The sequence below is a fragment of the Hyla sarda genome, chromosome 7 (assembly GCF_029499605.1).
Source record: "Hyla sarda isolate aHylSar1 chromosome 7, aHylSar1.hap1, whole genome shotgun sequence".
In the NCBI taxonomy this organism is placed as follows: Eukaryota; Metazoa; Chordata; class Amphibia; order Anura; family Hylidae; genus Hyla; species Hyla sarda.
Window position 1 is genome coordinate 17,622,294 of NC_079195.1, and position 27,069 is coordinate 17,649,362.

Here is a 27,069-nt window from a genome sequence, read left to right on the forward strand (position 1 = left end):
CAATTCTACTTTGTAATGATGTCATTCATTTTGCCCAAAAATCTATGGTGAAGCGGGAAAAAAAATCATTGTGCGACAAAATTGAAAAAAAAACGTTGTTTTGTAACTTTTGGGGGCTTCCGTTTCTACGTAGTAAATTTTTCGGTAAAAATGACACCTGATATGTATTCTGTAGGTCCATACGATTAAAATGATACCCTACTTATATAGGTTTGATTTTGTCGGACTTCTGGAAAAAATCATAACTACATGCAGGAAAATTAATACGTTTAAAATTGTCATCTTCTGACCCCTATAACTTTTTTATTTTTCCGTGTATGGGGCGGTATGAGGGCTCATTTTTTGCGCCGTGATCTGAAGTTTTTAACGGTACCATTTTTGCATTGATAGGACTTATTGATCATTATTTGAATTTTTTTGCGCGCACGCCATTGACCGAGCGGTTTAAAGAATGATATATTTTTATAATTCGGACATTTCTGCACGCAGTGATACCATATATGTTTATTTTTATTTACACTGTGTTTTTTTTTTTTATTGGAAAAGGGGGGTGATTCAAACTTTTAATGGGGGAGGAGTTAAATGATCTTTATTCACTTTTTTTTTGCACTTTTTTTTTGCAGTGTTATAGGTCCCATAGGGACCTATAACACTGCACACACTGATCTCTTATACTGATCATTGTTATCCCATAGGGACCTATAACACTGCACACACTGATCTCTTATACTGATCATTGTTATCCCATAGGGACCTATAACACTGCACACACTGATCTCTTATACTGATCATTGTTATCCCATAGGGACCTATAACACTGCACACACTGATCTCTTATACTGATCATTATTATCCCATAGGGACCTATAACACTGCACACACTGATCTCTTATACTGATCATTATTATCCCATAGGGACCTATAACACTGCACACACTGATCTTCTATGTTGATCACTGGTTTCTCATAAGAAACCAGTGATCAACGATTCTGCCGGATGACTGCTCATGTCTGGATCTCAGGCACTGAGCAGTCATTCGGCGATCAGACAGCGAGGAGGCAGGTAGGGGCCCTCCCGCTGTCCTGTCAGCTGTTCGGGATGCCGCGATTAGCCGCGGCTATCCCGAACAGCTCGACTGAGCTAGTCGGGAACTTTCACTTTCACTTTTAGCCGCGCGGCTCAGCTCTGAGCGCGCGGCTAAAGGGTTAATAGCGCGCGGCGCCGCGATCGGCGCTGCGCGCTATTAGAGGCGGGTCCCGGCTTCACTATGACGCCGGGCCCGCCGTGATATGACGCGGGGTTACTGTGTAACCCCGCGTTATATCAGAAGAGCAGGACCAAGGACGTACCGGCACGTCCTTGGTCCTTAAGGGGTTAAAAGAGATCTCCGGTTAAAAAAAATAAATAAATAAATAAATAAAAAACCAAGGCTTAGGGGAGACCTAATAACTATGTATAAATATATCAGGGGACAGTACAGAGATCTCTCCCATGATCTATTTATACCCAGGACTGTATCTATAACAAGGGGGCATCCTCTACGTCTAGAGGAAAGAAGATTTCTACACCAGCACAGACGGGGGTTCTTTACTGTAAGAGCAGTGAGACTGTGGAATTCTCTGCCTGAGGAGGTGGTCATGGGGAACTCTGTAAGAGAGTTCAAAAGGGGTCTGGATGCATTTTTGGAGAATAATAACATTACAGGTTATGTATATTAGATTTATAGGGACAGAACGTTGATCCAGGGATTTATTCTGATGCCATATTTGGAGTCGGGAAGAAAACATCACAACCCCAAAACATCCCCAAAACATCACTGACCTCCACCATATTTCACTGTAGGTACTGTGTTCTTTTCTTTGTAGGCCTCATTCCGTTTTCGGTAAACAGTAGAATGATGAGCTTTACCAAAAAGCTCTGTCTTGGTCTCATCTGTCCACAAGACGTTTTCCCAGAAGGATTTGGGTCTCCTCCATAGCGTTTCATTTCTATCGACGGATAGTTTGCGCTGACACTGATGCTCCCTGAGCCTGCAGGACGGCTTGAATATCTTTGGAACTTGTTTGGGGCTGCTTATCATCCATCCGGACTATCCTACGTTGACACATTTCATCAATTTTTCTCTTCCTTTCACGCCCAGGGAGATTATCTACAGTGCCATGGGTTGTAAACTTCTTGATAATGTTGCGCACTGTGGACGAAGACAAATCTAGATCTCTGGAGATGGACTTGTAACCTTGAGATTGTTGACATTTTTCCACAATTTCGGTTCTCAAGTCCTCAGACAGTTCTCTTCTCCTCTTTCTGTTGTCCATGCTTAGTGTGGCACACACAGACACACAGTGCAAAGACTAACTGAACTTCTCTCCTTTTTATCTGCTTTCAGGTGTGATTTTTATGTTGCCCACATCTGTTACTTGCCCCAGGTGAGTATAAAGGAGCATCACATGCTTGAAACAATCTTATTTTTCCACAAATTTGAATGGGTGCCAATAATTTTGTCCAGACCATTTTTGGAGTTTGGTGACATTATGTCCAATTTGCTTTTTTTCCTCCTTTTTTGGTTTAGTTCCAATACACACAAAGGGAATAAACATGTGTATAGCAAAACATGTGTTACTGCAATCCTTTTCTGTGAGATATACTTCATTTTCTTGAAAAATTTCCGGGGTGCCAACATTTACGGCCATGACTGTAGGTTGAACTTGATGGACTCTGGTCTTTTTTCAATCTTATGAACTATGTTACTTTCCCATATCCTGTGTAGCTCATCACAGGGGGGGGGGGGGGGGGGTCCGACCGCTGGGGCCCCCCCTGCGATTACCTGGACGGGACCTGCCGCTCTGTGAGGAGCGCATGCTGCAGCTGGCACACTCTTCATTTATTTCTACAGTAGCATCGAGAAGCGGTCGGGACCCCCCCGCTGATCAGCTACTTATCCCCTATCCAGTGTATAGGGCATAAGTAAATTTTCTCTGGAGAACCCCTTTAAGACTACAACCTTCTGCATTTTTTAAAATATATTTTTTTATTAACATTACAATTGAATGGAATTTGCTGAACATCTTGCACTTTGTTGCAGAAATGTTCTGCGCATATGTGACTGAACCCGGCCTATTAAATCTTAGGGCATGTTCACACAGGTCCAAAGGTTAGGGGATATGGTGTCTGATCATGGGGTTACACAGCTGGTGACCCCTGCGATCTCTGTGCAGCACCCAGCAATCATTTAGAGCGCTGGGTGAGGGCGGATGGGGTTGTGACGTCATATCCACACCCCCTCAATGTAAGTCTATGAGAGGGGGCGTGGCACCCGCCACATCCCCTCCCATAGACTTGTATTGAGGGGACATGGAGTTATGTTGCGGTGCATGACATCACAACCCCCGTTCAAAATGTTCCGAACACTAAAGCAGCGGACTACCCCTTTAAAGGGGTACTCCGGTGGAAGACTTTTTTTTTCTAATCAACTGGTGCCAGAAAGTTAAACAGATTTGTAAATTACTTCTATTAAAAAATCTTAATCCTTCCAGTACTTATTAGCTGCTGAATACTACAGAGAAAATTATTTTCTTTTTGGAACACAGAGCTCTCTGCTGACATAATGAGCACAGTGCTCTCTGCTGACATCTCTGTCCATTTTAAGTACTGTCCAGAGTAGGAGAAAATCCCCATAGAAAACATATACTGCTCTGGTCAGTTCCTAAAATGGAGATGTCTGCAGAGAGCACTGTGTGGCACTGTGGCTTAAAAGTACCCCTTTAAGCTTCAATTACTAAAATGTATAAACCCCCTATAACAAACCAGGGCAGACTTCAGCGCACAAGTGGTGGATACGGCTTTTACCCATTGCTTAGATTTTTCATTATCGTAGTTTAGTACAATTTTGTGAATTCCTATAGAGAAAACAGACATGGTCGCACATCCACAATTTGTATTTTGATCTGATTGCTTCTCAGCATAAATTCAAAAACTAACAGGTTGTTATTATACATTTTGATCAAAAAGTACAAGCCCACTCGCCACGTCAAGGCCACCTATTTAGAGTGGGTCCCTAATGTTCCTAGCATAAAATGGCGTAGCATCGGTCGTTCCCCCTGTGGGTACTGGTGTTGCGGCGGTGGTGGTCGCCGCCCAGTGCTACGCCATTTTGTGCTAGGGATGTTAGGGACACAATCTAAATAGGTGGCCATGACGTGGCGAGTGGGCTTGTACTTTTTGATCAAAATGTATAATAACAACCTGTTAGTTTTTGAAATTCTGCTGAGAAGCAATCAGATCAGTATATAAGATTGTGGATGTGCGGCCATGTCTGTTTTCTCTATAGGAATTCACATACAACAATTTTGTGATTTCTCCTAATACTATTCTGGGCCTCACCTATTGTCTCGGGTAGGTCCAGGAGCTCATTGTGCTGCAGGTCCAGGTTGGTGATCTGGGTGCAGTTGCCGATCTCTTTCGGAAGGTGTTCTAGCTGATTGTGTGCGACGTCCAGCGTGATGAGATTACACAACTCCCCTGCGGACACAAAAAGCAAAGAGATTACCGGAGCTGTAATCATAAAGGTGCAGGTCCAGGGCTGCACAGTCTATTAACGCTCACTTTTCAGCCACTCGCTACATTTTCATTACTGTTTGGGTGGGAATTATGGTGCTTATCCCAGATACCAGCAGATGGGCAGATTACACACAAACTCCCAATGTAATCTCATCATTCAGTAAATACACGTACGGCAAAAAAAGACAAAAATGACCAACAATGATTTATTTCTCTATACAGCCTGTGTGTACAATGCTAAATAATAGAAGGAAAGTCAACATTCAAAGGACAGTTTACAAACAGCATTAATCTACATAGATATTTATCACTTCATGTATTATACTCCAGAGCTGTACTCACTATTCTGCTGGTGAGATCACTGTGTACATATATTACATTACTTATCCTGTACTGATCCTGAGTTATATCCTGGATTATACTCCAGAGCTGTACTCACTATTCTGCTGGTGAGGTCACTGTGTACATACATTACATTACTTATCCTGTACTGATCCTGAGTTATATAGTGTATTATACTCCAGAGATGCACTCACTATTCTGCTGGTGAGGTCACTGTGTACATACATTACATTACTTATCCTGTACTGATCCTGAGTTATATCATGTATTATACTCCAGAGCTGTACTCACTATTCTGCTGGTGAGGTCACTGTGTACATACATTACATTACTTATCCTGAGTTATATCCTGTATTATACTCCAGAGCTGTACTCACTATTCTGCTGGTGAGATCACTGTGTACATATATTACATTACTTATCCTGTACTGATCCTGAGTTATATCCTATATTATACTCCAGAGCTGTACTCACTATTCTGCTGGTGAGGTCACTGTGTACATACATTACATTACTTATCCTGTACTGATCCTGAGTTATATCTGTATTATACTCCAGAGCTGTACTCACTATTCTGCTGGTGAGGTCACTGTGTACATACATTACATTACTTATCCTGTACTGATCCTGAGTTATATCCTGTATTATACACCAGAGCTGTACTCACTATTCTGCTGGTGAGATCACTGTGTACATACATTACATTACTTATCCTGTACTGATCCTGAGTTATATCCTGTATTATACTCCAGAGCTGTACTCACTATTCTGCTGGTGAGGTCACTGTGTACATACATTACATTACATTACTGATCCTGAGTTATATCCTGTATTATACACCAGAGCTGTACTCACTATTCTGCTGGTGAGATCACTGTGTACATACATTACATTACTTATCCTGTACTGATCCTGAGTTATATCCTGTATTATACTCCAGAGCTGTACTCACTATTCTGCTGGTGAGGTCACTGTGTACATACATTACATTACTTATCCTGTACTGATCCTGAGTTATATCCTGTATTATACTCCAGAGCTGTACTCACTATTCTGCTGGTGAGGTCACTGTGTACATACATTACATTACTTATCCTGTACTGATCCTGAGTTATATCCTGTATTATACTCCAGAGCTGTACTCACTATTCTGCTGGTGAAGTCACTGTGTACATATATTACATTACTTATCCTGTACTGATCCTGAGTTATATCCTGTATTATACCCCAGAGCTGTACTCACTATTCTGCTGGTGAGATCACTGTGTACATACATTACATTACTTATCCTGTACTGATCGTGAGTTATATTCTGTATTATACTCCAGTGCTGTACTCACTATTCTGCTGGTGAGGTCACTGTGTACATACATTACATTACTTATACTGTACTGATCCTGAGTTATATCCAGTATTATACTCCAGAGCTGTACTCACTATTCTGCTGGTGAGATCACTGTGTACATACATTACATTACTTATCCTGTACTGATCCTGAGTTATATATCAGACAGGAGGCTCATATCTTGCATTAAACTTTCTTTTTAATGCCCATAGCAGAAACCTACAGACAATTAATTTACGTCAGTATAAGAAAATTTCATTAAACTACAACTCCCAGCAGCCCCTGGATCCTCCCTCCCATGGGTCGGCGACCCTATATAAGGGGCTGTCTGGATCTCCTCCTCCTCCTCCGCTAGTTAAGTATTTGTCTTTACTTCCATTTCTTATATTGCACTGTTATAGGATTGTGCCAGGTTAGCTGGTGTGTGGGGACTCTTTCAAGTGTCCCTATATCCCCAGCCGTCCTGGTTTAGTTCTTTATTTCCATATATTTTACATATATTTTATCTATTCATTATATTCCATTCTCCATTTCTCTTTAATTCATATATTTATACCTTTTCTCTCTCCTATGCTGTCTCTCAAGAGCGTTTTCCTCTGTATTTTTCCCTTGGTCTCCTATCTTTCTCAATCCTGTGTACTGTTCCTATCTACTATCAGGCGCCATCTTATCTTACTTTCGCGCCGTCTTCTTCGGCTTCTTCCCGTCGCTCTCGTCCTCTTCGCGGGCTCTGCAGCGTTCGGGGGCGTGTCTGGGCGACGCGCTCCTTACGAAATGCCTCCGCTGGTCCGCGCGTCCTATCACAGAAGCTTACGGCTGTAGTCTGCCTGTAGCCCTCCCGGAGCTCTTTGAGGTCCCTTGGCTACTTGTAACTCCTGTTAGGTAGTTAGTGGGCGTTAGTGGACTCCGTTGAGTACACTGCACCCTTGTCTGTTTGATAAACTACTGTATACCAACTGACAAAAGTCAGGCTACTTGCAGCCCTTCTTGTGCAAACGTCTAGATACTGTGGTGCGAGATGGCTGGAGATAATTCCACCCCATTTGTTACTCATGTTAATGAGGCTATTGACATTGAAGCCTCACAGATCATGTCTACATCCCAAATACAGGACTTTATTAATAAGTGCATTCAAGCAGCTCTGGCTGCTAATGTGCGTTCTGAACCCTCTACTGAGCCTCCAGTTAGGGGTAAAGTACCACACAAACGGAAGCATATGAACGTACACTACGACTCCCCGGCAGGGGAAGTTTATAATGTGCCCCAGGCGGGACCCGACGCGGCCTGCCGCACCCCGCATCTCAGTGACCACTCCCGACCCTTGGGCCCCAAGGAGAATGACAAAACAGGACTGAAGTCCGCCAAGCGGACGAAGCCGGACTCGTACAACACGTCTAACGACGAGTCGTCAGGCGAGTGACACGGCTCAAGCCACAAACTCTGATAATGAAGATGCGGGGTTTCAAGCTGATTATAATGATGCCGAACCTGAAGTGCTCAGTGAGGCAATTTTAGACGCTCAGGGACAACCGCTTTTCAACCCTGATGAGATCATACACCCTCGCTCAGGTGACTGGGCACCGCTACCACACGTGGCACAGTACATAGAACATTGGACCAGACGGTCATTAGACCGCACAAACCGAAACAAGCTGAGGGCGGAATGCCCTAGGCCCTATGTGGCCAAGAAGGTGGCGATCACCCCGGAGATAGATCTGGTCCTCCTTAAGTACTTGACCCGGGCTGGCAAGTATTCCAAAAAAGGTATCGAACGGTCCTTCAAGTTAATCCAAGACCGCATACTAGACTTGCTTGGACCGCTCACAAAGATTCTCAATCTATCTGAGCAGGCAGCCTCGGCTGACCAACCGGTGGATCTCTCACAACTGAGAGGTTGGGCCCAACTTGCGATCAGCATGCTGGGCAGCGCGAACACGGCGTGCTCAACTGAACGTCGCCGTTCGATTTTAATGAAGCCCGGCCCCTCCGCGGAAGATTTCCTCTTTGGAGAAGATCTCATTTAAAACATTAATAAAGTGTTCAGCCTACTTTCCAGCCTGGATAAGGCGCAGACATCGCTGAAGAAAACGGGCCAAACTACCAAGGTTTTTGGCAAGGCCGGTAGAGACAGAGGCCGATCTGCCGGACGCTCAGTCCCCTATAGTCCCAATGTTAGAGCTGCGCACCAACAGTTTTCTCCCGCTCAACAACAATACACCCTGCCTGTGGCCCAGCCGGCTCCTTTCTTTTCCCCTCGAGGACGCCCCTGGAGGGGACGTGGAGGTCGCAGATTTCCTAGATCTCGTCCACCGACCGGTGAGTACACGCACAATTTCCATTCCACACACAATGGTGGGAGGCAGACTGATGTATTTTACCCACGCCTGGTCCATGATTACGGCAGACGTGTGGATCCTCAATACGGTAGCAGGCTACCAGATAGAGTTCCAATCTCTCCCCGTGCTGAATATTATTCCTCAAGCCATTCGGTTTTCCGCACAAAACATAGAACTCATAGACAACGAGCTCCGGGAGCTCTTGTCCAAACAGGCGGTAAGAGGTAGACCCCTTGTCACCCGGATTTGTAAGCAACATCTTCTTGGTGAAGAAGAAGGATGGCGGTTATCGCCCGGTGATAAATCTAAGATTTAAACCAACATGTGATATATCGGCACTTCAAGATGGAGGGTATCCATCTGCTGCGCGACCATTCGTGCCATTCTGATGTTACCAAAATCCAAGTTGGCTCTGATTCGAAAGGAAATCAGGACGACTTTGCGCAAGGGTCGAGTGTCTCTGAGGATGATTGCACGCATAGACGGCCTATTATCAGTCTCTATTAATGCGATCTTACCGGCCCCACTTCATTATCGGGCCCTTCAACGACTCAAAGCCCTTCATCTTCGCCAGGGTCTCCGCTACGCGGACGAAGTTACCCTTTGTCCGGAGGCAGTAGAGGAATTGCAGTGGTGGCTGCGTCACGCCGTCGAATGGAACGGCAGAACTATCTTCAATTCCTGCCCGGATGTCATAATAGAGTCCGATGCGAGCCGCCAAGGTTGGGGGGCTCGTTGCAGGCACGAAACTACAGGAGGGAGATGGTCCGCAGGAGAGTCTCTCCTCCACATCAATGCCCTGGAACTTTTGGCAGCGTTCTTCGCTATCAGGAGTTTTCTCCCGCACACTGCCAAATGTTGCGTACTTTTACGCATGGACAATGTGGCTGCGGGTCAATATGTCAACCACCTTGGGGGAACGAGGTCCAGAGTGCTGGCGGACATCGCGTCTGAGTTCTGGCACTTTTGCCTGTCCCGGGACATCATTCCGATTGCGGAATATCTTCCCGGTGTGTCCAATATCATGGCGGACTGGAACTCTCGTTATTTGAAGGATTCCAGCGATTGGATGTTAAACTGTTCTATTTTTCGAGCTTTGAGGGATCTTTGGGGTCCGTTACACACGGACCTCTTCGCATCCCGCCTCAATCGACAATTGCCTCGCTTTTACAGCTGGAGGCTGGACCCGGAAGCGTCCGCAGTGGACGCATTCCACCAGATATGGTCGCGGGGGACACACTATGCGTTTCCCCCATTCAATACGATTACCAGACTCCTTCTCCAAGTACTGAGTCAGAAGGCGACGGTGGTGTTGGTCACCCCTTGGTGGCCGACATAACCGTGGTTTCCCCTTCTACTAGGGATGACGATCGACTATCCTCGGTTGATTCCTCACTCGCCTCGCCTTCTCATGAACCCTACCATGGGTCTTCACCCGTTGGTATTGGAGGGCAACCTTCCACTCCTTGCGTGGTTGGTTTCGGGGTCCCGGACGCCGGTAGTAACCTTTCACAATCGGCTAGAGACCTCCTTGCCTTGGCCTGGGCCCCAGGGACTAGATTGGCATATCGATCAGCCTGGGCTTTGTGGGTTCGTTGGTGTGATCAACGGCAAATTGATGCCGTTCAAGCACCTGTTTCAGTGATAGTGAACTATCTCACGGACACTTTTGAGTCTGGAAAATCTTATGGTTCACTTAACGTGTACAGATCCGCCATATCGGCATATCATTGCCCGGTGGACGCATTACCAGTAGGCAAACATCCTCTGGTATGTAGGCTCTTGTGGGGAGTAAAATTTAAACGCCCTCCCCGTCCTAGATACCAATCTACTTGGGATGTCTCCCGTGTGTTGGAATAATTTTCCTCCTGGGAGGACAATGACGCACTCTCTTTAAAGTTTTTATCCCCCAAAATTACTACCCTTTTATGTTTAGTGTCCATAAAACGGGTGTCGGATGTTAAGGCGTTGGTTATTTCCAGGCGACAGTTTTTGCCGGAAGGGGTACGGTTTTCAGTGGTTCGCAGAACTAAGAAGGGACTTCAATCTTCTTCTTCAACCATCTTCTACCCCTTTTTTCCGGATCACCCACGTCTGTGCGTGGTTCGTTGTTTACAAACGCACGAGTTGCAGACCACGCCATTGCGATCCGAGTCTCACAATCAACTATTGATATCGTATGTCAAGCCTCATCTTCGGGTATCTTCGGCTACTTTGGCCAGGTGGGTGAGATCAGTCATGGAAATGGCTGGGATTGATATCTCTCTTTTTGGTGCCCACTCTTCTAGAGGAGCTATGGCCACCAAAATGGTTACTTCAGGAGGTTTGCTTTCGGACCTTTTATTGGCCGCCGATTGGTCGTCCGAGACGACTTTTAGGCAATTTTATTTTAGGCCACAAGAACACGTTTCTGTGTTTGTACTCTGACATGTCTGTTCTTCTGTCTTTAGGTTGTGCACATTTAGCTTTAAACTTAAAAGATATGAGCCTCCTGTCTGATATATAAATCGAGATTTTCCTAGCTATCGTGACGGAAAATATAAGTTATATGAAGACAGGAGGCGAGTATCTTCCCTCCCTACCCAACCCGGTTATGGTGTTTCTTTCTCGTTTCAGGCTATTGAAGAGCGGATCCTTTTTCTACACGGAAGAGACTGAGGAGTCCCTGAGTTACAGTCGTTATGTTTTCTGTTCCAGTTAGAACACAGTTGGTTGAGGCCCGGTTGGACCTGACAGATTACCAGGAGTCGGAGTTTCGATTGACGTCTGAGAGTGACCAGTGTGACATGATGCCGTGCGCGGTTACGAAGTTCGCACGAAAGAAAGAGGAGGAGGAGGAGATCCAGACAGCCCCTTATATAGGGTCGCTGACCCATGGGAGGGAGGATCCTGGGGCTGCTGGGAGTTGTAGTTTAATTAAATTTTCTTATACTGATATAAATGAATTGTCTGTAGTTTCCTGCTATGGGCATTAAAAAGAAAGTTTAATGCAAGATATGAGCCTCCTGTCTGATATACAACTTATATTTTCCGTCACAAGCTAGGAAAATCTCGATTTATATCCTGTATTATACTCCAGAGCTGTACTCTTGTACATAGAGGGCAGTAGTATAGTAATATTCTTGTATATAGGAGCAGTATTATAGTAGTTATATTCTTGTATACAGGAGCAGTATTATAGTAGTTGTATACAGGAAGCAGTATTATAGTAGTTATATTCTTGTATATAGGAGGCAGTATTATAGTAGTTATATTCTTGTATATAGGAGGCAGTATTATAGTAGTTATATTCTTGTATATAGGAGGCAGTATTATAGTAGTTATATTCTTGTATATAGGAGACAGTATTATAGTAGTTATATTCTTGTATATAGGAGACAGTATTATAGTAGTTAGATTCTTGTATATAGGAGCAGTATTATAGTAGTTATATTCTTGTATATAGGAGCAGTATTATAGTAGTTATATTCTTGTATATAGGGGCAGTATTATAGTAGTTATATTCTTGTATATAGGAGCAGTATTATAGTAGTTATATTCTTATATATAGGAGGCAGTATTATAGTAATTATATTCTTGTATATAGGAGCAGTATTATAGTAGATATATTCTTGTATATAGGAGAAGTTTTATAGTAGTTATATTCTTGTATATAGGAGCAGTATTATAGTAGTTATATTCTTGTATATAGGAGGCAGTATTATAGTAGTTATATTCTTGTATATAGGAGGCAGTATTATAGTTGTTATATTCTTGTATATAGGAGCAGTATTATAGTAGTTATATTCTTGTATATAGGAGCAGTATTATAGTAGATATATTCTTGTATATAGGAGGGAGTATTATAGTAGTTATATTCTTGTATATAGGAGCAGCATTATAGTAGTTATATTCTTGTATACAGTAGCAGTATTATAGTAGTTATATTCTTGTATATAGGGAGCAGTATTATAGTAGTTATATTCTTGTATATAGGAACAGTATTATAGTAGTTATATTCTTGTATATAGTAGCAGTATTATAGTAGTTATATTCTTGTATATAGGAGGCAGTATTATAGTAGTTATATTTTTGTATATAGGAGCAGTATTATAGTAGTTATATACTTGTATATAAGAGGCAGTATTATAGTAATTATATTCTTGTATGACATGAATGGAGGGGGCATGGCGTCTAATCTCGGAAACCTAGAGTTTCTGAAACTGGAGCAGCAGCCGTAACAGAGATCGTGGAGGTCTCAGCGGCAGGACTTCCACGATCAGACATCCTACCCCCAATCCTTTGGCTAGGGGATAAGAGGTCTAAGGTCGGAGTACCCCTTTAAAATTCTCTAAGCAAAATTTTTATTATAAATTAACACTTTTGGTACTGAGACCCAAAGAAATGGCTACTTACATCTGCAGCAAAGTATGTACTATTGTAAGATGTAAAATGACAACTTTATATTGATCAACGCGCTTCAGCACTTAATGCTCAAGGCCAAAATGTCCGAAAACTGTTAAATCAGTAAATAGCAGCTGGTTCTTGAAGTTCCTCAAAGTACATAGGGACTCAACTCAGTAGGGACTTATTAGGGTTATAGGTTGAACTTTATGGACTCTGGTCTTTTTTCAAACTTACGAACTATGTTACGTATCGTTAGAAGATGAAAATGTCAAGTCTGTGACTAACACATTTCAGGACTGAATAATGCAGAAGAACTCCGTTATATAATGGTAGAACATGGAGAAATTACGACCTCTGTACTGTGATGCCCTGCACCTAACAATGCATCAATCCAAAATAGCGGAAAACTAACTCTCCACAAAAGAGAAAGAATAAGTGGTAAAGGGGTGGAGTCTGACAACGCATTTCAAATGTTCCAACGCTGAAATACTAAAAATCTCCACAATTAAGTGGTATAACATAGGAAGAACTACAAGTTAGGGAAGGGGACAGTACGCATTTCAGCCTTTTCATATTTCATATAGGGAAACTTCACAATTTAATGGTATAACAAAATAAGACTTAAAAGTTGTGTGTGTGTGTGGGGGGGAGGGGGGGGGGAGCCTGAAAACGCATTTCAGCACTTGTTGCATAGGTTCTAAGGATGGAATACTAAGATACTCCACCATTTACTGGGTTAACAGACAAAGAATTACAAGTTAGGGAGGACTGATCACATGTTTCAACACTGGAAAAATAAGAAACTCCACAATTTAGTGGTATAACAAAGGAAGAATTACAAGTGGTAAAGGGGGCTTGCCACGCATTTCAGCCCTTAGTATTACAAAGTTAGAACATTTACATTAAGTAAAAAAAACAAAAAACAATTTACTGGTGTAACAGAGGACGAATTACATGTTGGGGGTTTGTAAGGGACTGACCACGCATTTCAGGGCTTTTTGCATACGCTCTAAAGCTGGAGTATAGAAAAACACCACAATTTAGTGGCATAACAGTAGAAGAATTACAAGTGGTAAAAAAAAAAAAAAAGAGGGGGGGGGGGGGGGTTTGAAAACGCATTTCATCATTTAAAGGGGTACTCCGCCCCCTGGGACATCTTATCCCCTATCCAAAGGATCTCCACTGCGGCACCCCAGTTTTCAGGTGCACGGAGCGAACTTCGCTCTAAGGCGGATGACTGGTGATGCATGCGGAGGCTTGTTACATCATGACCACGCCCCCCTTGTGACATCACGCCCCCTCCTATAGACTTGCATTGAGGGGGGCACGTTGGTGACATCCAAAGCCTTGAGTGATGCAGCCGGCATTCTAAATGAACGCCGGGTGCTGCAAGGAGATCGCGCAGGGGGGGTTGGACCCCCAGCGATTAGACATCTTATCCCCTATCCTTAGGATAAGATGTCCAGGGGCGGAGTACCCCTTTTATACATATGTTCCAATGCTGGAAAGAATAAAAATTTTTAGGGCACGGGTCTTCTAACTGTGGCCCTCCAGATGCTGCAAAACTAGAACTCCCAGCATGCCCAGTGAGAACCACTTTGTGAAGGTGTGGGTAGGGAAAAGTGAAAACGCGTTTCAGCCCTTAATGCATGTGTTTGAATGCCGGAAAATCGGGAAACTGTAAAAGATAGCTATTAAAGGGGTACTCCGGTGGAAAACTTTTTTTTATTTTATTTTTTAAATGAACTGGTGCCAGAAAAGTTAAACAGATTTGTAAATTACTTCTATTAAAAAATCTTAATCCTTTTAGTACTTTTTAGCAGCTGTATGCTACAGAGGAAATGTTTTACTTTTTGAATTTCTTTTTTGTCTTGTCCACAGTGCTCTCTGCTGCCACCTCTGTCTGTATCAGGAACTGTCCAGAGCAGCATAGGTTTGCTAGGGGGATTTTCTCCTGCTCTGGACAGTTACTGATACAGGCATCAGGTGTCAGCAGAGAGCACTGTGGACAAGACAAAAAAAGAAATTCAAAAAATAAAGATTTTCCTTTGTATCAAACAGCTGCTAAAAAGTACTGAAAGGATTAAGATTTTTATAATAGAAGTGATTTACAAATCTGTTTAACTTTCTGGCACCAGTTCATTTAAAAAAAAAAAAAAGTTTTCCACCGGAGTACCCCTTTAAGGCTCGGTTCACACAGTCACACTGACTCTTTCGGCTATTTTTACTTATTTTTTTGTACCAAAACGAACCACCCTGTATTTGACGGAGCACAAATGACACTGCCGAGTGCCGACAGATACCAATGACTTGAATGGGGTCGTTCAGGTGTCCTGTATTTTAGGGGATTTGCGTGGACGTACTATTTTTTTACTCTCCGCACAGCAGCCTAAGGCTAGGTTCACACAGAGGATTCAGTGTGGAAAACCCGGGCGGACATTTTGCACATTTGAATATTCCTGCGGGCGCTAGGACCGCTCGGAAATGCGTCGTCTCCCAGACGGCAATACATTTCTGAGCGGAATCCGTAGACAGAATAGACAGGTCTATTCTTTCTGCAGACAACAAAATTGGGATTTCCACGGCAGAAACAGTCCAGCAGACTCCTATTGAACTTAGTCTAAAATCAGTGTTTTCCAAACCGGGAGGCTCCAGCTGTTGCAAACCTAAAACTCACAGCATGCCTGGACAGCCAACGGCTGTCCAGGCATGCTGGGAGTTTTAGGTTTGCAACAGCTGGAGCCACCCTGTTTGGGAAACACCTTACCAAGCAATGACAAAACACTGAGGCCAGTCACAAGATTTAGGATACTATTAAAGGGGTACTCTGGTGGAAAACATTTTTTTTTATTTATTTTTTTTTGGTGCCAGAAAAACAGATTTGTAAATGACTTCTATTAAAAAAATCTTTACCCTTGCAGTACTTTTTAGCAGCTGTATGCTCCAGAGGAAATTCTTTTCTTTTTGAATTGTCTTGTCCACAGTGCTCTCTGCTGACACCTGATGCCCGTCTCAAGAACTGTCCAGAGCAGGAGAAAATCCTCATAGAAAACCTATGCTGCTCTGGACACTTCCTGACATGGACAGAGGGGTCAGCAGAGAGCACTGTGGTCAGACAGAAAAGAATTTCCTTTGTAGCATACAGCTGCTAATAAGTACTGGAAGGATAAAGATTTTTTTTAATAGAAGTAATTTACAAATCTGTTTAACTTTCTGGCACCAGTTCATTAAAAAAAAAAAAGTTTTCCACCGGAGTACCCCTTTAAAATCAAAAACACCCCAAAAGGTTAGGGGTCAGGGATGAAGGACGCACCTTTATTATCCAGGAATAGTGGAGACTGTGGGATTCTTTTTAGCGTCGCACATCTGATAGGAAGTACCAGGGGTCAGCCAGCTGTGTATCAGGAGGTCGGCGCAGTTCCCACCCATGAAACGTGTGTGACGGCAGGAAGCGCGTCCCAAGTATTCGGCTTTTGTTAAGGGGCTCTCTGGGGCGGCAACCGTGGAGGGTAAAGATGTGGCATGTGAAATGATGTAGCGCGGAGCGATCAGCGTTATGCACTATAAAAGGGGGACTCCGTACACAAGACTGACTGAGAAAGGCAGGAAAAACCCAGCCACTGTCCCTCCGTCTGATGGAAAACTACAACTCCCAGCATGCCCAGTGCAATGCAGTAGTAAACAAATAACTACAGTGATCCCTCAACTTACAATGGCCTCAACATACAATAGTTTCAACATACAATGGTCTTTTCTGGACCATTCTAAGTTGAAACCAGACTCAACATACAATGCTATGGACAGTCCAGATCTGTGAAACGTGTCAATGGCCGGAAGATCTGACCAATCAGAATGGGCATTGACTGGTAAAACCCCTGTATTACTGAAGTGTATGCACTGACTGGTGTCTGGTAGCGCCCCCTACAGTACAGGGAGGTATTACATGTTCTGTACTCTTTACCTGCATTACTGAAGTGTATGCACTGACTGGTGTCTGGTAGCGCCCCCTACAGTACAGGGAGGTATTACATGTTCTGTACTCTTTATCTGTATTACTGAAGTGCATGCACTGACTGGTGTCTGGTAGCGCCCCCTACAGTACAGGGAGGTAATACATGTTCTGTACTCTTTACCTGTATTACTGAAGTGTATGCACTGACTGGTGTCTGGTAGCGCCCCCTACAGTACAGGGAGGTATTACATGTTCTGTACTCTTTACCTGTATTACTGAAGTGTATGCACTGACTGGTGTCTGGTAGCGCCCCCTACAGTACAGGGAGGTATTACATGTTCTGTACTCTTTACCTGTACCAGGATTACCTGCTCCTTTGGACACCAGGTGAGGACGGCTCCATGTTACTTTTTTAGGACACTGTGTACTGTACAGGACCCCGAAGAAGCTCCTGTCCTCTACACAGACCAGTGTTTCCCAAGCAAGGTGCCCCCAGCTGTTGCAAAACTACAACTCCCAGCATGCCCGGACAGCCAAAGGCTGTCCGGGCATGCTGGGAGTTGTAGTTTTGCAACAGCTGGAGGCTCCCTGCTTGGGAAACACTGACATAGACAGTGATTACAGCTCCCAGCAGATCTTTCTTACTATTATATATAAGGATTTGTTTTATCTGTATTAGTTATCTACTTATTTTTCTTTAATTCTCACTTTTTCCTATTTTTGGATGACATTTTGCTGCCTTTAGAACCAATTACCAGGTTTCCATAGAGTTCTGGTCTCAACATACAATGGTTTCACCATACAATGGTCGTCCCGGAACCAATTAATATTGTAACTTGAGGGACCACTGTACTCACTTGCAAGAAATACACTACTTATCCTTACATGCAAGTATCCAGTCGATAGAATCCTTTGAGACGGTGGACTTCAAACTCTGCTGCAAAACTACAACTCCCAGCATGCCTGGGCAGCAGCCATTGGCTGTTCAGGCATGCTGGGAGATGTAGTTTTGCAACAGCTGGAGGTCCACAGTTTGGAGCCCGAGGCTCTACAAGCTAAACAACAGCAGCAGCATAAACCTCTCCAGTATGGTCAATGTGTTAGGCTGCGTTCACACCGCGTTTTTGCAATACAGTTTCCCGTATCAGGTTTTGGATGAAAAACTGATTCCTCAGCCGGACTAAACTGTATCAAAACGTGTGTACAAATTTCAACCCATATACGGATGAAAAACGATGTCCGGTTGCATCCGTTTTTTTGTTTTTTTTTAAACTTACACATTTTTAACTTTTCACTCCATTATGAATAAAGTTTCACTTGTTTGATTGAAAATCCAAGAAAAAGAACTGTGCAGAGTCAAAAACCGTATGGTGGAAAACAGGATGGAACTGTATGGATGGAAATGTGACTCCCATATAAAAAAAAAAAAAAAAAAAAAACGCATACGGTTTTAATACGGCTTTTCAGACGGACAAAAAACACCGTGGTAGGATACGGTTTTGGGTACGGGAAAAAAAAAAAAAAAACGGACAAAACTGTACACGACGCAAAACGGACACCACCGCATGCATCTTTTGGCATACGGCTTTCAATGGAGAGTCAACGCGTACGGTTTTCAATACGGTTCCATTAAATTGAATACGTATACGGGAACTTTTGTATTGCAAAAACGTGGTGTGAATGCAGCCTTAGGGTGCGCACCGTTCACACGGCCGCCCGTCCCCGTTTTTTTTTTAATCCCCGTTTCGGTTCCGTTCTCGCAGGCTGTAAACGGAGTAAAAACGGTTTTAAAAAAAATCCCATTCATGTCAATAGGGTTTTTTTTACATCCGTTTGTACCCGCCTGCACACATTTCCGTTGTTTTTTTTGACGGCAGTAAAAACGGCATATGCAGTATTTTTTCTTCCGTCAAAAATAACGGAAGAAAAAAAACGGACACAGTAAATGTAACATTGAAGTCTATGGAAAACGGATGAGCCTTTAATGTCACCTGTTTGCATCCGTTTTTTTTTTTTTTTTTATCCGTTTGTTACTTCTGAGCATGCTCAGAACAAATAAATTTTTTTTTATTTTTTGGTTTATTAACCGAACAATAATGGATCCTAATGGATACAAACGGGTGGGGGTCAAAGCACTGGGACCACCCCCCCCCCCCCCAAAAAAAAGTGCGGTGTCAACTACAGCATGAAGCACTGCACTTGGCAATCTCCGGCTCTGCCATAGAGCCGCATGGAGGGGGCGTGTCAGCTGCAGCTTCATGCAGAGAGCGGTAGGCGCAGTGCGGGAGATCACGCGGGGTCCCAGCAATGGGACCCCCGCGATCCGACACTTATCCCCTAGGGGATCCCAACCAGGGTGCTTCCACATGTTGCAATACTACAACTCCCAGCATGCCTGGACAGCCGAAGGCTGTCCAGGCATGCTGGGAGTTGTAGTTTTGCAACACCTGGAGGCACCCTGATTGGATAACACTGGGATAGGGGATAAGGTTTTTTTTTTTTTTAATAAACAGGAGTTCTTCTTAAAGGAGCACTCCTCCAAGTTGTTGTTTCCCCCCCCCCCCCCCCATATCATGTATACCCAGCTTCACTAGTCCTACAGCGCCATCTGTTTTATTCTAGACAGCTGTATGCATTTCGTTACTGTAACTGGGTCATGTGATCACCAGTCTGACCCATTAAAAAAAAAAAATAAATTATCGCAGTATTTAAAAGGAAATCAGCCACTGGTTTCTAGTTTGAGCGCTGACATCGCCGTGCTGCCCGAAGCCGCGATCTTAGCCCCGCCCAGCCCAGCCCCCAGACTGCTCATTTACATATTCAGTAAAAATAAAGATATCTCCGGAACACAGCAACAGGTCCAGACACAGAAGGTATCGATTTAATCAGTTTATAGTCGATCAGTCGATACCGCTGGTGAAACTAGTGACAGATTTCCTTTTATGTGTCAGAGGAAGTGACCAGTTGTGGGGCAGCTGAGTACCTGTGAACTGCAGGATGACATCATTTATCAGACCCCTCCAGCTCTATCTTTATACTGCTGCTATCTCTATCTGATTACAATATATGCACTGCTGGTAACACAGCCTTTTCCATATTGGAGTAGGCTGCTTTAATGCTGTGACCTGCGTTACTTGGAGGATAACAATATATACTAGTTATATGACTGCCCTCCCAGCACTCTCTCTATGAGATCAGGATATATAGTAGTTATAAACCTCCCCTCCAGCTTTATCTGTATAATGCTGCTTTCTCTATGGGATCAGGATATATAGTAACCATACACCTCCCCTCCATCTCTATCTGTATACTGCTGCTGCTATCTCTATGGGATCAGAATATATAGTCATTATACACCTCCCCTCCAGCTTCATCTGCATACTGCTGATATCTCTATGGGATCAGGATATATAGTAGTTATATACCTCTCCTCCAGCTCTATCTGTATACTGCTGCTGCAATCTCTATGGGATCAGGATATATAGTAGTTATACACCTCCCCTCCAGCTCTATCTGTATACTGCTGCTGCTGCTATCTCTATGGGATCAGAATATATAGTCGTTATACATCTCCACTCCAGCTCTATCTGTATACTGCTGCTGATATCTCTATGGGATCAGGATATATAGTAGTTATTCACCTTCCCTCCAGCTCTATCTGTATACTGCTGCTGCTATCTCTATGGGATCAGAAAATATAGTCGTTATACACCTCCACTCCAGCTCTATCTGTATACTGCTGCTGCTATCTCTATGGGATCAGGATATATAGTAGTTATTCACCTTCCCTCCAGCTCTATCTGTATACTGCTGCTATCTCTATGGGATCACGATATAAGTAATTATACACCTCTTTTTCAGCTCTATATGTAAACTGCTGTTATCTCTATGGAATCAGGATATATAGTCATTATACACCTCTTCTCGTTGCTCTATTTGTATACTGCTGCTATCTGGATATTCTCACTGAAATCAATGTGAAATAAATTTTCACACGTAAAAAATAAAAAAAAATACATGGATTTGGATGCGGAAATCATAGCAGATTTCAGCCCCATCAGCATGCCCCAAGGCACAGAGCAACCTTAAAGGGGTACTCCACTGGAAAACATTTTCTTTTAAATAAACTGGTGCCAGAAAGTTAAACAGATTTGTAAAGGACTTCTTAAAATCTTAATCCTTCCAGTACTTATCAGCTGCTTTATACTACAGAGGAAGTTCTTTTCTTTTTGAATTGCCTTTCTGTCTGACCACAGTGCTCTCTGCTGACACCTCTGTCCATTTTGGGAACTGTCCAGAGCTGGAGAGGTTTGCTATAGGGATTTGCTCCTACTCTGGACAGTTCCTGACATGGACAGAGGTGTCAGCAGAGAGCGCTGTGGTCAGACAGAAAATAAATAAAAAAATAAAAAAAAACTTCCTCTGTAGTATACAACAGCTGATAAGATTTTTTTTTAAATAGATTTACAAATCTGTTTAACTTTCCGGCACCAGTTAATACATTTTTTTTCTCCAGTGGAGTACCCCTTTAAATACCCATCATGCACAGGGACCATTATCCTATCCACACGCTTTGTTATGTGTTTTTTGCTGCTGTGTGTCCCTCAGCTGGAGCTCTATGTCTATTCTATAGATGCACATTTTGTGTGTGCAGCGGCAGAACGAGACCATCATGGGTCCCCTGTGCCCGCTCGGTACAGTAAAGTCCGGCCTCTTCTCCGGGAATGATGACATCAGCAGGATCGGCAGCGTCTGGAAAATACCATGAAGCAAACTGATGATCCTGACGCCGCGAATCTACAGCAACGGAAAAGAATTCTTCACCCTGCACCAAAGGAGAGAAATAGAGACTTTTCTGGGAGGTCGGCACTCGCCAAGAGGACGGTGTTAACCCTCTGCTGCCAGTGACTGCAATGGGTATTCCTCAACTGTGTTCACGGGCACTGCCTCCGAGACATGACATCATGGCCACGCCCCCTTGTGATGTCACACCACGCCCCCTTCATTCCTTTCTATGGGAGGGGCGTGAGGTAGTGCTGGGCGGTATACCTTTTCATAACGAATACAGAAATGTTTTCCCTGCACAATATGAATTTTTCCCATACCGCAATTCCCCCCCCCGCCCCCCCCTCTCGAATGAATGAATTATCAGTCACAGATGAGTTGCTGCGGCGCTTTAAATTAATGAGTTTGCGGCCGTGGTGCTTTAAATAAAGGAGATGCAGGCCGTGGCACTTTAAATGGATGACTTGCGGGGCTCCAGCGCTTTAAATAAATGAGATGTGAGCCACAGCAAGCTGTCACCTCCCCCTGCAAGCGCTAAAAGCCTGGCTTTTAGCGCTTGCAGGGGGAGGTGACAGCTCCCAGCTTGCAACTTAATCGTTCCCAGCGCCGCGGCCCACATCTCTTTCATTTAAAGCGCCGGCGGCCCCCATCTCATTTATTTAAAGTGCCACGGCCCACATCTCATTCATTTTAAAACGCCGCATCCCACATTTCATTCATTTTAATGCAGCCTGGAAGGGGGGGGGGGGTTAAGAGAACTTAAGATTGGTTCCTCAGTACTTATGGTCTGCTGAAGTTGAGTTGTTCTTTTCTGTCTAATTGCTCTCTGATGACCCCTTTCTCAGGAACTGTCCAGAGTAGAAGCAAATCCCCATAGCAAACCTCTTCTACTCTGTGCAGTTCCCGAGACAAGCAGAGATGTCAGCAGAGAGCACTGTTGTCAGACAGAAAAGAACAACTCAACTTCAGCAGCTGACAATTATTGGAAGGATTAAGATTTTTTAATAGAAGTAATTTACAAATCTGTTTAACCTTCTGGAGCCAGTTGAGATATATATATATATATATATATATATATTTTTTTTTTTAAGAAAAAAAAAAAAAAAAAGATAGTTTTTTTCTGGAATACAAAATTTTCCTTGCTGAATTCCGTAGCGTGAACGTTCCCTAAACTCCACACAAAAATCTGCAGCCAATGAGTGCGCATTAAAGGGGTTCCCTGCTGGAAAACATTTTCTTTTAAAACAACTGGTGCAAGAAAGTTAAAAAGATTTGTAAATTACTTCTATTAAAAAAATCTTAATCCTTCCTGTACTTATCAGCTGCTGTATGTTCCAGAGGAAGTTTTTGAATTTCCTTTCCAGTCTGACCACAGTGCTCTCTGCTGACACCTCTGTCCATGTCAGGAACTGTCCAGAGCAGGAACAAATCACCATAGCAAACCTCTCCTGCTCTGGACAGTTCCTGACATGGACAGAGGTGTCAGCAGAGAGCACTGTGGTCAGACAGAAAAGAAATTCAAAAAGAAAAGAACTTCCTGTGGAGCATACAGCAGCTGATAAGTACTGGAAGGATTAAGACTTTTTAATAGTAGTATTTACAAATCTGTTTAACTTTCTGGCACCAGGCGATTTAAAATAAATAGTTTTCCACCATTTAAGCCTTCCGTAGAAGGGGGGGGGGAGGGGAGGTAGCAAAGTGAAGGAGACAATGGAATCCTATGACAATAAACATTCAATGTATACAATGTATCCAGATCTAATGCAGCGCAGCATGCGAGTATTGTCTGGCGGTAAGTTCGTATCAATACTTTCTTGTCCTCTCAGCTCAAAGACACAGGGATGGGCGGTAAGGAGTTCTTTTGGTCTTAAAGGGGAAATGTCGCTCCCAGGCAGCGAACTACAATACAACGTTCACTCAAGTAAAGAATGTAGAAACGTTAAAAACAGGGGAACGGCGCCGAAACTTCCTCCTGGTATGTACTGTATAGCGAGCGGCTTCCTCGTTTACGATGAGCCGGTATACGGCGTATTCTCTCTTTCAGCGCATGACGTTAGATAATGTCCATTTCCTGACTCTCTACACCAGTGGTCTTCAACCTGCGGACCTCCAGATGTTGCAAAACTACAACTCCCAGCATGCCCGGACAGCCAACTGGTAAATTACAGTGGTCCCTCAACATATGATGGTAATCCGTTCCAAATGGACCATCATTTGTTGAAAACATCGTATGTTGAGGGATCCGGGCAATGTAAAGTATAGGACAGTGGTCTACAACCTGCGGACCTCCAGATGTTGCAAAACTACAACACCCAGCATGCCCGGACAGCCGTTGGCTGTCCGGGCATGCTGGGAGTTGTAGTTTTGCAACATCTGGAGGTCTGCAGGTTGAAGACCACTGGTATTGGAGGTTATACTCACGTGTCCCCGCCGCTCCGGACCGTCACCGCTTGTCACCGCTGCCCTGGATGTCGCCTTCCATCGCTGTCGCCGCGTCCCCAGGTGTCCCCGACGCTCCGGCAAGGCCTCTGCTTCCCCGGCATCCTCACTCTCCGTCGCCGCCATCACTTCGCTACGCACACCGCTCCTATTGGATGACGGGACGGCGTGCGCAGCGACGTGATGACGACGATGGAGAGCGCCGACGATGCAGGGGATCCCGAAGAGGACGCGCCGGAGCCCCGAGGACAGGTAAATGATCGTCAGCGGACCACACGGGGCACCGTAAACGGCTATCTGGTGGCAGCTGAAGCAGTCTGCGCTGCAGGATAGCCGTTTATGCGATGGCCCGACATACAAAAGCATCGTATGTTGAAATGATCGTATGTCGGGGCCATCGTAGGTCGGGGTCACTGTACTGAGATTTTTCTCAGTAATATACAGTGAAACCTCTATGAGAAGACCACCCAAAATTGCACCAAAAAGTGTTCCCTAGGAGGTGGCCAACATGCATAATATATTAGAGAACAAAAGACTGGTAGAAAGATCTGGTCTGCAGGGGGCGGTCTTCTCCTAGGACTGTATCCACCTTTTCCAGCCCATCGGAGCACCGGAAAGCTGAACTAATTTATGTAGGAAAAGACATCAACTGCCGAGCCGAGAAGTTTGTGACGAATCGAATTTACTGTAAGTTCGCTCATCTCTATTTCGTTAAAAAAAGAAGAAAAAAAAAGGCCATAGACGTGTAATCAGAGGGGAAGGAGGGGTCTGATCTTATTCTAATCACTCTAAATGGTTGTACAAGGTACTGTAGCTCAGCCCTATTTATCTAAAGGGGTTATCCAAAGAATTAAAGGGGTACTCTGGTGGAAAACAATTTTTTTTAATCAACTGGTGCCAGAAAGTTATACATGTAAATGACTTCTATTTAAAAATATTAATCCTTCCAGTACTTACCAGCTGCTGTATACTACTAAGGAAGTTCTTTTCTTTTTGAATTTCCTTTCTGTCTGACCACAGTGCTCTCTGCTGACACCTCTGTCCATTTTAGGAACTGTCCAAAGTTGAAACAAATCCCCATAGCAAACCTCTCCTGCACTGGACAGTTCCTAAAACAAACAAAGGTGTCAGCAGAGAGCACTGTGGTCAGACAGAAAGGAAATTCAAAAATAAAAGGGACTTCCTCTGGAGAATACAGCAGCTGATAAGTACTGGAAGGGTTAAGATTTTTATATAGAAGTAATTTACAAATCTGTTTAACCTTCTGGCACCAGTTTATTTAAAAAAAAAAACGTATTACCTTTTGATAATTACCGTATTTTTCGCCCTATAGGAAGCACCGGCGTATAAGACGCACCCAATTTTTAGGTAGTTTTGTAGTAGTTTTGCAACATCTGGAGGTCCGCAGATTGAAGACCACTGCATAGGAGGTAATACTCACGTGTCCCCGCCGCTCCGGACCCGTCACCGCTGCCCTGGATGTCGCTCCATCGCTGTCACCGTGTCCCCGTCGCTCCGGAACGTCTCTGCTGCCGGCCGGGTATCCTCGCTCTCCGTCGCCGCCATCGCGTCGTTACACACGCCGACGCACGTACGCGATGACGAGGAAGGAGAGCGCCGGCCATACAGGGGATCCCTGAACGGAGAACGGAGCTGTTCAGGACCACCGAGGTGAAATCGCGGTGGTCCCGAACAGCCCGACTGAACAGCCGGGTTAGTGTCACTTTCCCTTCAGACGCGGCGGACAGCTTTGATTGCCGCATCTGAAGGGTTAATACAGGGCATCACCGCGATCGGTAATGTCCTGTATTAGCCGCGGGTCCCGGATGTTGATGGCCGCAGGGACCGCCGCGATAGGGGGTGTATTCGCCGTATAAGACGCACCGACTTTACCCCCCCCCAGTTTTGGGGAAGAAAAAGTGCGTCTTATACGGCGAAAAATACGGAAATATATGAATAAGGGGGGGGGGGGGGGGGGTACTGAACGCTGGGCCCTAATCCTCACAGAAGCATCAGTCGCTTGTCCCCCTGAGTGATTGGAGAGGCTGAATGCACGTTCGCCCACCACTCTATTCATTACTAGTGGGGGTCCCCTCAAACATAAAGCGATTCTAACCTTGCCTAGTACTGATATGGATAAAATGAAATAAAATAAGTGGATAAATAAAATAAAGAAATTGTGTGTATATATATATATATATATATAAACTTTTTATTATTATTTTCTATTTATATATCTGAGAACAGCATTCAGAAGTTTGCTTTACAGTAACCATGAAACCATCACAAACCCACAGCCTGGAGTCATTATGGGAGAGTGTTGTGGGCATATTCTGCGCCCTGTGCACAGCTCGGTATTAACAATATCACGGAGATACTTTAGCTCCGCCCTCGGCCTGCACACAGATGTTTGCACAGGTCACAGAGCATGCTCACAACATTTCCCACAGAAATAAATATGTGGAAACAGCTAAGTCACAGAGCAGGCCCAGACGCCAGCAGAGGTGGGAGGTGATTAGTTGTCTCCATCATCAATTGGAGTATTGTAGGCTGCTCTGTGACTGTATTATCTTCATATATGCGTTCTCTTTCACTGTAATTCTGCCTGCGATTAAATAAAATAAAAAGCTCTACAAATTACTTAGACCGTTTGACTGCTTTCCTGTTTCAAGATCTCTGCTTGCTGTCAGTGACTACAATCTTGAAGCTTTAGCAGCACATCTCTCCTGTGCAGATTGTTTGTTACAATGTATCGATGCAGACAAAAACCAGTCTGCCTGTAGTAAGCCTAAAAACATAACTCCCAGCATCCTGGGAGTTGTAGTTTTGCAACAGTTTGGATTTCACTTTTGGCGTAACCAGCTCGCACGCTTTGTAACCGGAGCTATTTTTCCTGTTCTGTTACGAGGCAGGAAGTACATAGTCT

General features: G+C 44.0%; 1 protein-coding gene across 1 annotated transcript in view; it reads right to left on the minus strand.

Moving 5' to 3' along the window:
• SHOC2 (SHOC2 leucine rich repeat scaffold protein) overlaps positions 1 to 27,069 on the minus strand; it is a gene marked incomplete in the record, with an annotated part of 68,778 nt that overhangs the window by 21,654 nt on the left and 20,055 nt on the right. The window contains 1 exon segment of the mRNA XM_056529473.1: positions 4,382 to 4,519. Coding sequence (XP_056385448.1) covers positions 4,382 to 4,519 — 138 coding nt within the window.